The 17,169-nt window shown below is 38.2% G+C and overlaps 2 protein-coding genes across 2 annotated transcripts in view; one reads left to right on the top strand and one right to left on the bottom strand.

The window, feature by feature from the left end:
• LOC141305422 (uncharacterized) overlaps positions 1-8,814 on the bottom strand; it is a 33,030-nt gene extending 24,216 nt beyond the window's left edge. The window contains exons 1-2 of the mRNA XM_073832524.1: positions 8,505-8,814; positions 1,504-2,534 (exon numbers count right to left, since the gene is read on the bottom strand). Of these exons, the coding sequence (XP_073688625.1) occupies positions 1,504-2,534; positions 8,505-8,751 (1,278 nt within the window). The 5' untranslated portion in view covers positions 8,752-8,814. The remainder of the gene's footprint in view (positions 1-1,503; positions 2,535-8,504) is intronic.
• LOC141305341 (uncharacterized) overlaps positions 1-17,169 on the top strand; it is a 587,365-nt gene that overhangs the window by 564,889 nt on the left and 5,307 nt on the right. The gene's annotated exons all lie outside the window — the stretch shown is intronic.

Below are 17,169 nucleotides of genomic sequence, written 5' to 3'. Positions count from 1 at the left end.
AGGTCTTCCATCGCCTCTTTGTCCCATTCCCTCTCAGGAGTTTTAGGTGAGTGTATCGCGTCCATGTCTATGTATTTCAAAGCTCAGATGATCCGCAGATATGATGGGGAAGCCCTATTTATCTTTGCTGAACGCAACCTGACACCCTGCGATACAACACGGATGTGGGGCTAGACCGTAAAATCGCCGAAACATTCTTCAAAGCTTCATTCCTCACCCAACACCGGACGGTCACGCACAGCTACTGTATTTCCTTCACCCTAATGATGAACAACACCGGATGGTCACGCAAACAGGCTATAATTCTCTAACCGGATGACATCAAACACCGGATGGTCACGCAACAACCCATAAAACCCTCAGAAGTTAATCCCGCACCTGGTAAGTGTATCGTAAATTTGCTGCAACAACCATAAACCTGTCAGAAGTTAATCCCGCACCTGGTAAGCGTCTCGTAAATTCTCTCAACAACCCATAAACCTATCATCCGTTGACATCGCACCTGCTCAATCCAGCAAAACAAGGTCAGTAGAGTTCACAAGGTCAAGATCAAACACAAGGTCATGCTCTACGTGGGTGGGCACCGTGGGAAAGGGGTGTGGGGGAGAGGAAAGGTCAAAAGGTCAAAGCCATCAATCATTTCATGACAGGCGGTAGTCCATTATCACTACTGACAGGGGGTGTGACAGTGATTAATAAAATTGCTCCAATACTTGAACACACTGATGTCACGATACTGTGCTGGGAGGAACGACAGAAACGTAGATCAAAGGAACAGAGTTTATTAAAGTTCAAAGACACAGGGTAAGCCACACAAGGAAATAGGGAAGACAGACGTATTTTACAATAGAGACCCAACAGAGACAGAATGCACAGACTTTGATTTTAATATATGGGGTAACTGGGGAACACGGGTGCACAGAATGACTAACTGGACTAAAGGAAAGGAACGCAACCAAAAAAGGGCACACAGAAACAAAAACAGGTCCATATTCCTGGCATATCATCCCCCTTCTGGAAGGCGCATCCTTGCACTGATGGAACAACAGGAGGAGAATGGACATCCTGGAGGAAAATGATTAACAGAGTCCAAGGTGGAGACGACGGAGGGAGGAGCCTGTCTCTGTATGTCCTCGCGTCTCCTTCCCTTTCTCAGGGACCAAGGGTTGAAGTTGTAACCCGAAACGGTGATGTTAAAAATGCTAACAATGTCCTTTATTGTGCTTCAACCAAAATCTGCACCTTCTGTGAGATCTCTTTTCAATTCATGATACAAATGTGAAGTTCTTACATTGTAAACAGAGCAAACACATCCATATTATTCCTTACTCTTTTATGCATTACCGTGTCAACAAGCTATATTGTGTTGGACTGAGCTTAAAGTGTACTATGGACAAAACATAATGCTTTACATTTGAATGAGAAAGTTCCATTATATACATTTTGTTTTAAATTCACTCTACACTTAGAGGATCTGTTGGGCTTCTCTCTATTATGAATTTTCATGTGCCTTTCAAGGCTTCCTTTTAGACTAAAACTTTTCCCACACTGTTTGCATGTGTGAGGCTTCTCTCCAGTATGAACAAACATGTGCCTTTTAAGGGCTCCTTTTTCATTGAAACTCTTTCCACACAGTTTGCATGAGTAAGGCTTCTCTCCAGTGTGAATCATCATGTGTCTGTTAAGGCTTCCTTTTTCATTGAAACTCTTTTCACACCACTGGCAGGTAAAAGGGCTCTCCATGGTGTGAGTTTTCTGGTGGACTTTAAGGTTTCCACTTTGAGCGAAACTCTTTCCACATTGAGAGCATGTGTAAGGCTTCTCTCCAGTGTGAATTATCATGTGTCTGTTAAGGCTTCCTTTTGAAGTGAAAATTTTTCCACACTGTTGGCAGGTAAAAGGGCTCTCCATGGTGTGAATTTTCTGGTGGACTTCAAGGTTTCCACTTAGAGTGAAACTCTTTTCACACTGTTTGGATGTGTAAGGCTTCTCTCCAGTGTGAAGTCTTATGTGTCTGTTAAGGCATCCTTTTAGAATGAAACTCTTTCCACACTGTTGGCAGGTAAGAGGCTTCTCTCCAATGTGAATCATCATGTGTCTGTTAAGGTGTCCTTTTAGGATGAAACTCTTTCCACACTGTTGGCAGGTAAGAGGCTTCTCTCCAGTGTGAATCATCATGTGTCTGTTAAGGTGTCCTTTTAGGATGAAACTCTTTCCACACTGTTGGCAGGTAAGAGGCTTCTCTCCAGTGTGAATCATCATGTGTCTGTTAAGGTGTCCTTTTAGGATGAAACTCTTTCCACACTGTTGGCAAGTGTACGGCTTCTCTCCAGTGTGAATACTCATATGCGTTTTAAGGCTTCCTTTTTGAGTGAAAATTTTTCCACATTGAACGCAGGAAAAATAACTCCTAGTTCCTGTAGTTTGAGCTCTTTTTTGTTTAGAAGTCTTTTCAGACTGTAAGGAACAAAAAACCTGATCTTTCTCTTCAGATTCATTCAGATCTTCTCTCTCCTCTTTCAGCGCTGTTAGGTCTAAGGTGGAAAAAAAGGAATAAAAGTTAACCCCAGTTTAGTGGCACAAAACAATTAACATCAAAACATGTAGATATGTAAAGCATGTATTCTAGAGCCTATACCAGGGTGTCCAAACCTGATCCTTCTCAGCCAGTACTGTAACAGTCACTGTCTGTCACAGGTTTTGTCAGAGTCTTCTGTTTGACATGTTCATACTTGCCACTAGAGGGAAACGTGTAGCTCAATCTGTACTAGCTAAAACAGGAAGTAGTAGAGTAAGTGATAGGTTCTGTTTGTTCTTACTGTGTTTTTTCTTAATTGAGTTTAATTAGTTATTCTGTGTTCTCTCTTGTATGGGATGGTTAATGGTGTAGTTCAGGGCTATTCAATTAGATCCATTTGAGGGCCGGATTATCGAACTGGAAATTTGAAGCGGGCCAAGGGGATGGGGGCCGTCCCGATCCTTTTCTAGGGGGCCTATACAATTACATTAAAATTCATATTCACTAATATGTACAAATATGACCAAAACCAACATCTATAAAAGGTTAAGGTGCTGTCTGTCAATCAATAATAAAAAATAATAAAAATCTCATTTTTTTGTAATTAATCATGAATAATCGCATATTTATACATTTATACTGTCATAATTTCACAATGAACCTCCTAATTAAGGTAGAAATAACACAATATTTTTAAATATGTGTTTAATAGCATCTTTTTACCAAGTAGCCTATTATTAATGAAGTATTGATATTGCTACTGGTGTCTCTATTAAATGAATTTTCTCTCAGTTTTACATATTAATTAAGTCCATTCAACATTACAGTAGAATTGAAAGCCCAACATTTAATAGGCTAACAGGCTAACAGTTAATATGTAACAGCTTTTATTTTAGGTGATTTTAAAACAATCCTCACATAAACTATCAATTGTATATGCATAAAATATACAGATTATTATTGCCATATACTGGTTATAATCGTTATTTTATGTTTTTAATTTGACATAAGTGTTTGTTTACCACAAAGTATATTTTGGCCATCAAGATAACATTCAAATTGGATCACAAGAGCTTTAAAGTGCTTAAAATGGTTGTGCAAAATGCTTGAAAGTCATTGAAAAGTGCTTGAATTTCTCTCTCAAAAGGTTGTGCAAACCCTGAAATCAATACTGTAATAACTTACGACTTTGCTTAAGTTGGTGTGACTTCTGGTTGTCTGACATACCTCAGCGCTGTTTATAACAGAATTCTGAGCAGAATTTGAATGATTCTCACTGATCTTTCAGCAACCTTAATTCATTATGGGCGAATTCAACACTTTTCACTGGATCTCGCAGCACTGTGCAGTAACAATTGGCTGAAGCCAATTATTTGGCATATATCTGAGGGTCCTTGGTGCAGACTGGACATTCAAGTTTAGGACATCAGCTTGTCATTTTCTCATATACAGATAGGATTGGTTACTTTCGCTTCAAGGACTGTTTATGATCTCAACCTGTTTTGGAGTCTGTGGACCATATCCATTCTTCTCACACATGTACTTATATGCACGGTAAATTTGTGGAATTGTATTTGAATGTAGGTGTTTTGCACTATTTGAAGAGTTGTGTCTGACCAATGTATTGATTGAAAACATGCAGAAAGAAACATCAATGTTGTATTTGGCAATTTAACTCTTTCACATAAGACCAGTTTGATATTTGCAAAGAAGATGATTCCCCCCTTTTAAATTCTCGTAGCTTGACCGGTGCAAAGTAACTGGGAACGTTACAGTACCCTACAGAGATTAGGCTGGCCATTATACAATTAATAATAAAAAAAATCTAGGAAATTTAATGACAGAGTTTAGGATCTACATATATATCTATACACAGACTGATCTTAATGTTTCTGTACCATTTTTGTCTCCTATAGGGAATAAAATGCAACAAATTTAGAGAGAGACGAGGAAAAACTTCTTTCGTAATAAACTAATAATATTTAAACAATGTCAAACAGAAAAAAATTCTTAAATGGCTACAACAATATATATCACCCTTTCTCGTTTCGTTTGATCTCTTTAAACTAATCTTTGCCGCTTTTTTGATAATTCTTTAAGTAAACATTTGCCGGTTTGGTGATTAAATAAACTTCCCCTTTAGACTTCCCCTTGAACTACACGCGACGCATCCTGTGTGTGTGTGATACCTGCGCTGCCAGTTGTCCGCACAACGAAGCGCTGCACTTTTGCACAGTTTTATTAAGGGTGAGTGAAAAATGGATTCTCCGATGCATCGCAATCCTCTTTTCAACGAGCTTGTGTTTTTCCCCGCATATGGCATGTGTGCTCGCTAGAGACGTGGCGGGCTTCATTGCACAGAGTTTGCACTATGAGACATGTGCGGATTGTTTGACAGTGTGCATCCACCCGCAGTGTTTTACTTTAGATATGCCTTCATTTCTGCCGGTTGTAATGCAGTACTAGTACTATTAGATGCACAAAACTCACGCACAGATACAGACTTTCACTTTCACTTTCTCTTTGTGTTTGTTCATCCTAAAAAGCTCAATTGCAGATGCGGTTAAATGCACTTGCATTTTCTAATACTTTTATATGAAACTAGTTTAAAGAGCAGGACAAAACATCTGATATATCGAAATAGATCTGTGCATTCATTGAAGCCTGTTAAAGCAGCCACTGTCATATGTTACTGTCTATTGTTTTAAAAAGTAGCCTGCTTATATATATAAAAAATAAAGTGAATTCTGCACGAATTAAATTTAATATAAAATCTAATTAAATTGAACCTTAATTTTAAGATGGCAGTACTGACATACAGAGATTACAAATGTAAACAAAAAGCATAGAAACTGCTATTTTACATATTGTTAAAATGTAAAGATTTATTTTCTTAACATTAATGAACTATAAAATAACTTTAATGATCAATATATAATTCATATTAATATTTTTATTAATTTACAAAGTATGGTTTTGTACTTTTTTAAAAACTAGTAGAGCACTATTTTAGTTTCCTTTCAGTATCCATTTTCAAAACTATCGGTTAATTAATCGGTATCGGCCAGTGTGGTCCAACCTAGCTATCGGTATCGGTAAAAACCAAAATCGGTCGACCTCTAGTTTTTTTAACCCTCTGTGTCGTAAAAGTAACAACATATATTATTCATAATTTTTGTTTTATGCACTTGACTTTTTATGTATTGAACGCAAAAATCGAAAATCGCATCGCAATCGCAATATTTGCGATATAATAAACTGCATCTTGTGTTATCTTTGATTAATATTTAAATTTGTTTGATGACCTGAAATATTAAAGTGTAACAAACTTTAAAAAATTGATAATCAGGAAGGGGGCCAACACTTTTTTACACCACTGTAAAACAGACAAGTCCAACACAATCATAAAAACTTAACTCTCATACTTTGTTAAAAGCCAACGAGTAAAAATGAGTTTTAAGACTAGGTCCCCCGGTTTGTAACCTCATGTGAGGAAGAAACAAAAGTAAATGCTCAGTGGATCTAAATGCTCTTGTTGGAGTGTATAGCTGTATTAAGTCAGAATATGCTAGTCCATTTAGTGATTTAAACAATAAAACCAAAATCGATTAAAATCCATTATAACATGAACAGGAAACCAATGGAGAGGTGCCAGAATTGGTGTAATATGTTCTCATTTGTGTTCCTGTCAACATACCAGCAGCAGCATTCTGTACCAACTGCAAATGTGTTAGAGAAGCCTGGTTAATATCTAAACATATGTATAACTTTTTCTAAGTCACTTAAAGATAGAAAAGACTTCACTTTGGATAATTTCCTCAACTGAAAACAACTAGCTTTAATTACTGAATTAACCTGTATACCCAGTTTTCACTCCATAATAACACCCACATTTTTAACATTGGGCTTCACATATAATCTTAAAACACCAAGATCCAACTGAGAAGAGTCACAAGCACCTCTAGATCCAAATACCACAACTTTTCTTTTCTTCATTAAACTTTAAAAAAGATTTAGAGTCAACCAGGCTTAAATTTCTTGAAAACAGTCCAACAATGGTCCTTTCGACTTTGCATCTTTCCTTTTCAAAGGCAGATAAAGCTGAGAATCATCTACATAAAAATGAAACGAGATGCCAGACTTCCTACAGATGGACCCTACAGGAAGCAAATATATAGAGAACAGAACAGGCCCAAGAATGGACCTTGAGGAACTCCACATGAGAATGACGCTGAAGAGGACACCATTCCTACGCAGTACCCTTAAAACCAATGCAATTTTCTAATTGAGAAACCAAGATATTGTGGTCTACAGTGTCAAATGCCGCTGTAAGATCTAAAAGCAAGAGGAAAGCATAATTACCAAAGGCAGTAGCTAATAACAGGTCAGTAAAAACTTTTACAAGGATTTAAAACCTGACTGGAGCACTTCCTGAACCCCATGTAAATATAGAAAAGACAGCAGTTGTATTAATACAACCTTCTCTAACACTTTGGGAAGAAATGGCAGTTTTGATACAGGTCCAAATTTGCCTTTTTAATCAATGGTTCCACTATTGCATGTTTCAAATTCTGTGGTGCAACACCTGAGGTGAGACTGCTATTTATAATTCTCTAAATATTTAGTGTGAAATAAAAGTGTGAAGGGACAATGTCCATATAGTAAGAAGATGGTTTCATCTTACCAATAATAACTCCTAAAAACTAAAGAGACACAGGCTCAATCTGGTTAAAACTTTTTAACCAGATTGAGCCTGTGGTTTTATAACAGCTGTATCTTCTATCTCTAGTTTTTAAAACACTAAATTTAAATAGAAATAATAGAAACCAGCCTACATTTTAACTGGGAAGAGGAACTGAAATTTACTCATTTGAGCTAATAACTAGGACTGTATCAGTCAGCTTACATTTGATTTACATTTACTTCCAAGATAATAATGCACTTACATTACGGTTAATAATAATACATGTCACAGTTAATGTCCAACAACACATATTTTAGCTAAATGTATGTTTTCCTCAGAATAACTGAGGAAAACAACATCTCAAATGTATTTAACAGTACAAATATATTTGCCATGGTGGATCAATCTGATCTATAATCGACATTAAGGACTGCTTTAAGAATAAGCGTGCACATCAAATTATCTTGACTCACTGAACCTGGGTCAAATGAGTGAGATTGTATTTAATGAAATGGTCATTTATGGTACCACTTTAACCCCAATAGATTTGTTTGATTATTTCAGGTCACGTTTTGGACTTTAATTCCAGCTTTTCTGAGCGTCTTTTTTGAAACAGCCCCCAGAGCTTGACATTAAGACTTGATATGCGCTTTAGACAGCTAAATTAATCATCCATTTGAAGAAAAAAGTAAAAAGTTATATGTAATAATAAATAAAAAAATAATTTGTTGTTCAAGTAATTTATTTACAAGCAATATTCTCATTACAATTTCATCAGCTCTAACATAAATAAGCATGCGGTATCTGTGGTATTTATCAAATTAAATTGATGGATGTAATTTTGTATACGGATTAATTTAGATGTAGCTTTAGTGTCCACTGGCTGTTTTATTTGCTTATCAAACTCTCTAAATGACTAAATGTAGTCAGCATGCAGTAGCTAAATGTGATCACTTACATTTCAAGGTTTGTGCAAATGACTTTCACATTAATAATTTTCTTAGATACTTTTGCATAATTCGCCTAAGTGCTAGAAATCAATGGTTTTAATATTAGAAGCAGATATTGGGTTTAATGTTACTGAAAAATATATAATTTTTTTAGGCTAATTCCATATTATTGTTACAACTTAAATGCATGATCTCATAATGCATTGAAAACAAATGCTCAGTGTGAACGCAGGATATTGAAGGAAGCGTTAGTATTTGACATGTGATCTCAACACTTCTGTCAAATGTCTTAACATTTCTACACTCCTGTGACATTTCTGTAGTGAATTCAGCTTTGAGAATGAAAACCAACCTGTTTGTTCCTCAGCATCTTCATGTTTGACTCTGAATGTTTCTTCAATCTTCATGTCTTCACTCTCCTCTTTAATAAACGCCATCTTTCTTTGTTCCTCAGTATCTTCATGTTTCAATGTTTCTTCAATCTTCATGTCTTCGGTCTCCTCTTTAATAAACGCCATCTTTCTTTGTTCCTCAGTATCTTCATGTTTCAATGTTTCTTCAATCTTCATGTCCTCACTCTCCTCTTTAATAAACGCCATCTTTATAATAGTGTGTCACGTGGATCTCTGTTGATTCTCCAGGAGTTTTTCCTATGTTTGTACACTTTGTCCTGTTTAAGATGAGAATAATAAAAATAAAAAAAAAATCAATGAAAACTAAATCTCTGGGTGCATCTCAATCAGCTCCTAGTCCAGTAGTGCATTATTAAGACAGTCAGAGAGTTAATAGACTTCTTTATAAAATGTATAAAATATACAAATTACCAAGAAGGTTCATATTTAGGTAGGTTATTTTTGATTTGCATGCCATATCTAATATATTACACTTTCATGAAATCATTCTCGGTTGTGATTCACTCGTTTGTGTTTGTTGTTGTGGTTTGTAGTCCGCGTGCCGCTGAATCGAATCACTGAATCATTTCACAAATTATTTGATTCAAATGATTCGGATTCTGAGTCTCTCACTTCTTATCATCACTCGATTGATTCACGATATAGAGAGAAAAATGAGATGCACATTCTCTGTTACTAACGTCTTAAGTAACAGTAAATAAAGCATTACAACGTTAGATTTAATAGTTATGATTTATTTTACATAGCTTGTAAAAACGCTTCAATTGATGCAACAATATCCATTTGTTTAAAAACTTTAAAACCACAAACCTTTCTGTAGGTGAATCACAACAGATGAGGAGCGCGCGCAGCTTTATGACGTCACGTCACCAGAGCAAAATAAAAGTCCCATTGGTGCACTTCTTCTTCTTCTTGTTTAAAGGCGACCAACTCCTTATGGGGCATTGTCGCCACCTATCATTGGTGCACTGCTCTCTAAAATCACAAATATTTCATAGAAATGTTGTATATAGAATAGAATTTCGTACTCGTATGATGATGCTTTTCTAAAGTTATTAACTTCGTGAATGCATTTTTCTCTTTTTTAATGTACATTTATAACACTTTGTTTTATGTTGATGTACCATTAAGTTCACATAAAACTAGTTAATGCTGCTGTGTAACTGTTACAAAGGTTTTAGTGGTAATGTTATTGTAAGCTTTTATGTAAGCAATTTTGTTACGTTTGTTAAGTACATCTATCAGAAAAAATGCCATGTTGTATTAGTTTTATGATTTTAGTGAAGTTAAATGTTTAAAGAACAAAATACCTTTAACACACCTGCAGGAAAATGAAGGTCAGGAGACTTGTTTGAGCTGGTCCTGTGTGTCGCTGTGGTCATCCAGACTGAATAAAACACTCAATCACTGGAGTTTTATTCAGATTTCAGGAGGCCGTTCTTACAGATGAAGACAAAGCTCTCAGATCACGAGCTTAAACACAGTATTCAAGGGATGTGTTCAGTTCTATACTAAACTCTAACTATAGCACTCATGATCACAGAGATCAGGGAAAGACATTCACACACAACTCAAGTGTTCATTAGCATTAACATTCACAACAATTAAAGAGACAGAAACATCGAGAGCATCACAGATTTGTATTCACACACACCTGAAGCAAAAGAGATTCATTTAAAATTGAACATTTACCTTTTTCCTGAATTTCCTAGGCAATAATTTCATTTCAACCAATATAATTGTGTCTTTAACAGTAATGATTGTCACACCTATGAACTGTCTTTGTGTTTGTTTTTGTTTCCATGTTCTCCTTGTCCTTGTTTTCCCTGATGTTTTCTAATGCCTATATTTGGTTTTCCTGTTCCTGTTTCCATTGATTTCAGGAGTGTCTTGTCTTTCATTCATTTAGTTGAGTATTTAATATTGTTCTGTTTGTGGTTTTCTCCTGTGATGTCTTACGTCCTTCAAGTGAATGTCTTCCTGTTTTACTCCTGAGTTGTGTTTTAGTTTGTCCGTTAAAGACTGTTTTAAGTTCACTCCTGCGTTTCCTCGTCTCCTCGTTTCCCGCTCCATAGATTTGTGAAATATGACAATGATAATGAAATAATAATAAATCATAAATATCCAATCATAAATTTGCCTTAACAAATTGCTTAATGTACCTGTGTTAAAAAGTAAATATTTCTTATTTGAAAGTACAAATATTGATTATATAAACCTAATTCTTCAAGTTTCTTTATAAAGGAAAATGAATGTCTTTATTTATACCTAAACTTAGTCAACTGTGAGTATACATAGTGTGGTGTTTGTCACCGATTAACTTCACAAGTCGACAGGTATTAGTTTTTACTGTGTACCAGGTTTATTGAACAGCTCTTCAACACTTGTCTGTTGCATCTCCTGACCACAACACCCAGAGCCCCCCCTAGTGACCACACACAGTATACAACAAAGTCAACTTGAACATTTCCATTACATATGACATCTCCCCCCCTTTTTGGAGTGAGTAAACATTACAATAACTTTAACCCTCTTAGTGGTTATCCCTTAAATATTGTCACTCAACAAAAAAAAAGTCTAATTTTTTTTTTCAAAACAACCTAACTAAGGGTGTGGGTAGACTACCACAATCCCTTGAGATGAGACAGGGATTATTCTGCCCTAAATGTCCAACATCTCAACTAACTTGCATACTTGGGGTTTGGTTTTACAGTTCTTCCGAACCTGGTGATGACTTGACTCAAAGGTTTTGGGTGAACAAGGTGGTTCAGAAGGAAATTCACTCTTGCTCTGCACTAGGTCTTGTTCTGATGGTCCACACTGTCTTTGTTGGTCCTTTGGTTGGGAAGAGTCTATATTTGGAGGTGAGGAATGCTCTTGGCTCACCAGTTGGATGTGGCGCCGGTTTCTCCTGGGTGTATCGCCTCGCTCGGTCTCCAGTGTGAAGGAGCGTGGCGTTACTTCCTGGCGCTGCACCGTTGCGGTGGTTGTCCACACCTTTTCTCCGTCAATCTTCAGCCTGACTCTGTCACCAATATTGAGTGGTGGAAGAGGTTTGGTAGAGTATTTGCGGTTGTAGTACTTTTCATAGCACTGCTTTGCTTTCACATCATTTGTTTTGACCTTTTCCAGGTCAGGCCACATTGGCTGAAGACTCTCTTTCAAGACCGGGAGTGTTGTACGGATTTCACGACCCATCAGCAGTCTGGCTGGACTTTCCTTTGTTGGTTCGGTACGGGTCGAACGGTAACTCAACAGTGCTTGGTGTAGGTCATCCTGTTTCAAAATCCATTTTGCAGTCCTCACAGCTCGTTCGGCCATGCCATTGGCCTGTGGAAAATGGGGACTTGAGGTGACATGGTGGAAATCATATTCCGCTGCAAAGTTTCTAAACTGTTCAGCTGAGAATTGAGGTCCATTATCAGTCATTAACTGCTCGGGTATACCAAAGCGTGTGAAGATACCTTTCAGCTTTTGTATGACTGTATCTGAGGTTGTCTTTGGCAGTTCCAAGATTTCAAGCCATCTTAAAAAGTAATCAATTACTATCAGGTAATGGCGACTTTTAAGCTCGCACAGGTCGGCAGCGAGCTTCTGCCACGGTAAGTCAGGTAATGGTGTAGTGATCAACGGTTCTTTGTTTTGGCTTGGCTTGTGAATATTGCAGTGCTTACATGATGACACCAGCCTTTTTACATCACTTGCAATACCCGGCCACCACACAGCACCTCTATAGCGCTCTCTACACTTTGTAAGGCCTTGATGGCCCTGATGAATCCTTTGGAGCATGTCTCCTCTCAAACTTTCAGGAATGACGATCTGTCTGCCTCTTAACACCAGTCCATTGGTTTCACTGAGTGAACCACGCTCTTTGAAATAAGCGCTCTCATTCAATGGAACGCTCTTCAAATATTCTGGCCAACCATTTCGGATGTATCTGAGGACACACTGCAGTTCACCATCCATTCCTGTCTTGTCTTTTAACTGTTCAATAATTGGCTTTCTCACCCTCAGGTCTTCTTCCACTCAATCCACGTATGCTTTAACCTCAGCTTCAAGGTCACCCGGTGTAATGTCCGCCATGGGGTGTCTAGACAGAGCGTCCGCGACTACTAGATGTTTCCCCGGGACATATTCAGCGATTGGATTAAATTTCATTAGCCTGATGAGCAAGCGCTGACAACGTACAGGAGCGGTGTCGAGGTCTTTTGAATTGATGAGGGTTACTAATGGCTTGTGGTCTGTAAGCAACTTGTATGTCTCCAGGCCACACAGATACTGGTAGAACCGCTCAGAGGCCCACACTCCTGCAAGGCACTCTTTTTCGATTTGCGCGTACCTCTTTTCAGCGTCGGTCAGCGTGCATGAGCAGAATGCCACAGGCTTCAACTGTCCATCATGATTCTGCATAAGGACTCCTCCAAGCCCATAGCTGCTGGCGTCTGCGCTAACAACTGTTGGCTTCGCAGGGTCAAAAAACTCCAAGACAGGAGCTGACGAGATTAATTGCTTCACTTCTGTGAATGCCTGCATTTGCGATGGTCCCCAACACCAGTTACGTTCGGACTTAAGCAGTTCATTTAGGGGCTGTAACACTGTGGAGAGGTTCGGCAGGTATCGCCCAATGTAATTTATCATCCCCAGCAGTCGTCTCAACTCACTGACGTTTTGGGGTGAATCCATAGCTGTGATTGCCTTGACTCTCTCTGGGTTTGGAGCGATGCCCTGCTTGGTCACCACTTGGCCTAGAAAGTTCAGTTCCGGCTGGCTGAACCGACATTTTTCCTTATTGAGTCTCAGTCCAGAAGCTCGTATGGTCTCCATGACCCTCTTAAGGTTTTGATCATGCTTTTCCTGCGTTTCTCCAAAAACTAAGATATCGTCCATATATACGACTGTCCCATCATGTCCATGCAGCATCTCTGACATTTTCCGTTGAAAGATTTCAGGTGCTGATGTGATGCCGAAGGGAAGCCGCTTAAAACAATATCTTCCCAGTGGTGTGATGAAGGTGGTCAGGCGTGCACTGTATTCCTCCAGGGGTATTTGCCAAAATCCACTTTCTGCATCCAAACTGGAGAACATGGTGCTCTTTGCTAACTTAGGGAGTAAATCATCCAATGTGGGCAAGATGAACTTCTCACGTTTCACGTTTTCATTAAGGCGTTTCAAGTCCACGCAGATTCTTATGTTTCCATTTTTCTTTATGACTGGGACCATGGGCGCACACCATTCCGTTGGATCCACTACTTTCTCTATTATGCCCATTGACTCCATTCTTTTTAGCTCCTCTTCTACCTTAGGGAGTAAGGGAATAGGAACTCGTCGTGGCGCAGTCACACTGTATGGTTGTGCCCCATCTTTTAAGATGATTTTCACTGGGTTTCCTTTTAATGTGCCCACACCACTGAACATGCTGACTTCGTCAATGCGCTTGATTAAGCCTAGTTTGGTTGCCACTGTTCGACTTAGAAGGTTTTCCCCACTAGTTTTTACCACTACCACTCTGAAGCAGCAATTTCTAAGTTGGCCATTAAGATTGGCTTTAATTTTTGCCAAAAACTGCCCCCTTGTGGCCACTGCGCCGCCTGGACTTTGTAGAGTGTTTTTCACTGCGGTGAGCTTAGGCTTGTTCTGCAGCGTTTCATAGGTAGCCTCAGACATCACTGAGGTGTCGGCCCCTGAATCAATTTTAAATGAGACTGGCGTACGTGACAAAATTAGTGTGGTGCGCCATGGTGGCTCGTCCTCTGCTAACAATGCACTCCAGTTCTTCTGCTCAACAGATCCCAGAAACAAACATTCGTCCTCATCAGCTTCAGTTATCTCTTGTACTGCTGCTTTTGAGTGACACACGGCTGCGAAGTGTCCGACTTTATTACATTTCATGCATTTTTTTCCTTTTGCTGGACACTGATCTCTGTCATCGTGATTACGCCCACATCTTGTGCATGTTCCTCTTCTCCCCTTTTTATAATTTTTCTCTGAGTTCCCGGCTCTCTTGTATTCTTTCTTTTTAACTGATTTCACATGATCCACATGTTCTGCACTCTTTACTCCCTCTGTGTTTTGGAATTTAATTAATTCACAATGTCTAGCCATTTCAATGGCAGTGCGCAATGTAAGATCACTTTTCATCTGTAGTTTTTGTGACACTTGCTTATCCCGGATTCCAATGACTATGCGATCACGCATCTGCTCTTCTTTTTGTGCACCAAAATCACAGTTTTCGGCTAGCTCATATAACTGCCTGACGAATGCTTCCACACATTCCCCGGGAAGTTGTACTCTCGAATGAAACTTGGCACGCTCATAGATGACGTTACGTTTCGGGATGAAATGTTCGTCAAATTTTGCCATTACCACAGAATATCTGTTGCCGTCTTCCTCATTTTGAAAAGTAAACGATCTGAAAATGTGCTCAGCCTCCGCTCCCATCGAATAAATCAGGGCATTTACCTGGACATCTTCACTCTCCTCTGTAAGCAGTGATGCAACTCGATATCTGGCAAACCTCTGTTTCCAGTCCGGCCACGCTTCTGGCTTGGAAAAGTCAAACTGCTCCGGCGGAGTGAACTTTGCCATGGCGATGCACCCTTCAGATCTCACGACAAGTCACGTTATATGTTCCGTCTTCTACTCCGTTTTTGCTTCTGACACCATGTGGTGTTTGTCACCGATTAACTTCACAAGTCGACAGGTATTAGTTTTTACTGTGTACCAGGTTTATTGAACAGCTCTTCAACACTTGTCTGTTGCATCTCCTGACCACAACACCCAGAGCCCCCCCTAGTGACCACACACAGTATACAACAAAGTCAACTTGAACATTTCCATTACATATGACACATAGTACTTCATTACTATTCATGAAAAATATGAATGGAAGTTATTTAGATTTGAGCATGTTTATTAAATCTTGATATTCTACATTATTTGGATTTTCATGATTTACAAGATACAAGTTGTGTAAAATCATTAGAGTCAGGAGTGACTCAGTGCTATGAATGGACTTAAAACCTGACTGAAATTTTTCAGAAATACTTAGAAAATACCAAACACAAACGGTTCTAGTACCTTAGGTTAAAGAAACCACAGAATTTGGCTGATAGTTATTTAAAACAGATGTGTCTAAAGAATAATGACTGCAAAATACATTCAGGAAAGAGCAATAGAAACTCAGCAGAAAGATAATTGGCATTTGAATTTTAAGATAAATATATTACTCTTTAGGAGTGTGTGAATATGAATGTGAAATGATGGTAAGTGTCATCTTTTGTCTTTATTGGCTGTTGGTGTTTCTGCCTCATTTCTTTAATTGGTGTCTTTGTTTCTGATCAATATCTGAGTTAAATATGAATGCAGAGGCTGAAGGTGAGACTTTCCCTGATCTCTGTGATAATGAGTCTATAGTTCTGCTGATTGGATTAGAGTCTCTGAAAATCTGGGCAAATTCCTGTAACTGCTTACATCCTTTGCATATTTTATCTTCTAATGACGATCCTGAAATCTGTCTAAAACTCCAGCGATTGAGTGTTTAGTAAGTCTGGATGACTGCAGCGACACACAGAAACATCTCAATCAAGATCTGATGAAGATTCCCTCAGTCTCCTGATCTTCTCTTCTGAGTTTACTACAGCTCTAACTGGATGTTGCAGGTATTTTGGTTTCAAAACTTTTAACTTCACTAAAATCATAACTCTAATACAACATGAATGCACTTCTAGATATTGAGTTTGTAAAGCAGATATTGTATCTTGTATTTATTAACTGAACTGTTCACTGTTAAAAAGGGAAGATGAGGAGTAACAGCTGAATATGTTGCCATGGTTTTTGCCAATAAAGATGCTGAAAAGGTCATCAAGTTTAATAAAGGAATGGCAGAGAGGATGGCAAAAGGACATCAAGGGTAGACACATTTTTCTGTTCAATCTAAAGTTAGAAACAAATGTTTTTGTACTTGTCCATCCTGTAGGGACTCAGTTAAACTGTAGACTGAGGTTGGGGCATTGTGGGTTAAATACTTTTTTGTATATTGTAGAAAGCATATTTTTTTCTTTTTTTCTCCTTTAATATTCACTGACAAAGACTGTTGATGCTGATCAAATACCATGATGTGAGTCTTAATTTTAAGTCATTTTCATTTATTTGTGCAGATCGTTTTTTTTTTTTTTTAAATAGCGCACATTGTGTATTCACAAAAGCTGCGTCCCAATTCGCATACTATCTGTCCTAAATAGTATTCGAAAATAGAATTAGTATGTCCCAAATCGTAGTATGTTCAAAAAAGTATTCCAAAGATTCCCGGATGGTCTACTACTTGACTTCTGAATTCGAAGTGCGGATCAATGCACACTCTAACGGCTAATATTGCCCACAACACATTGCGCCGTGAACGAGGATTCGATTAGAACTACAAACACGCATAAAAAGTTTTAAAAAACTACAAACATGGAGGATATGCACGACCAACGGACAGGTAGAGAAATGGGTTTGAGAGTGATAAATAATCAGTCTGTAACCTGATAAAAAATATTTTATTAATGTTATCCGCGTTATATTTCATGTGCAGCAACATGATGAACTTTTATAATGATAGGTTTG

The sequence above is a fragment of the Garra rufa genome, unplaced genomic scaffold (assembly GCF_049309525.1).
Source record: "Garra rufa unplaced genomic scaffold, GarRuf1.0 hap1_unplaced_002, whole genome shotgun sequence".
In the NCBI taxonomy this organism is placed as follows: Eukaryota; Metazoa; Chordata; class Actinopteri; order Cypriniformes; family Cyprinidae; genus Garra; species Garra rufa.
The sequence above is the reverse complement of the archived record's forward strand: the minus strand, read 5'-3'. Positions and strand labels throughout refer to the sequence as shown.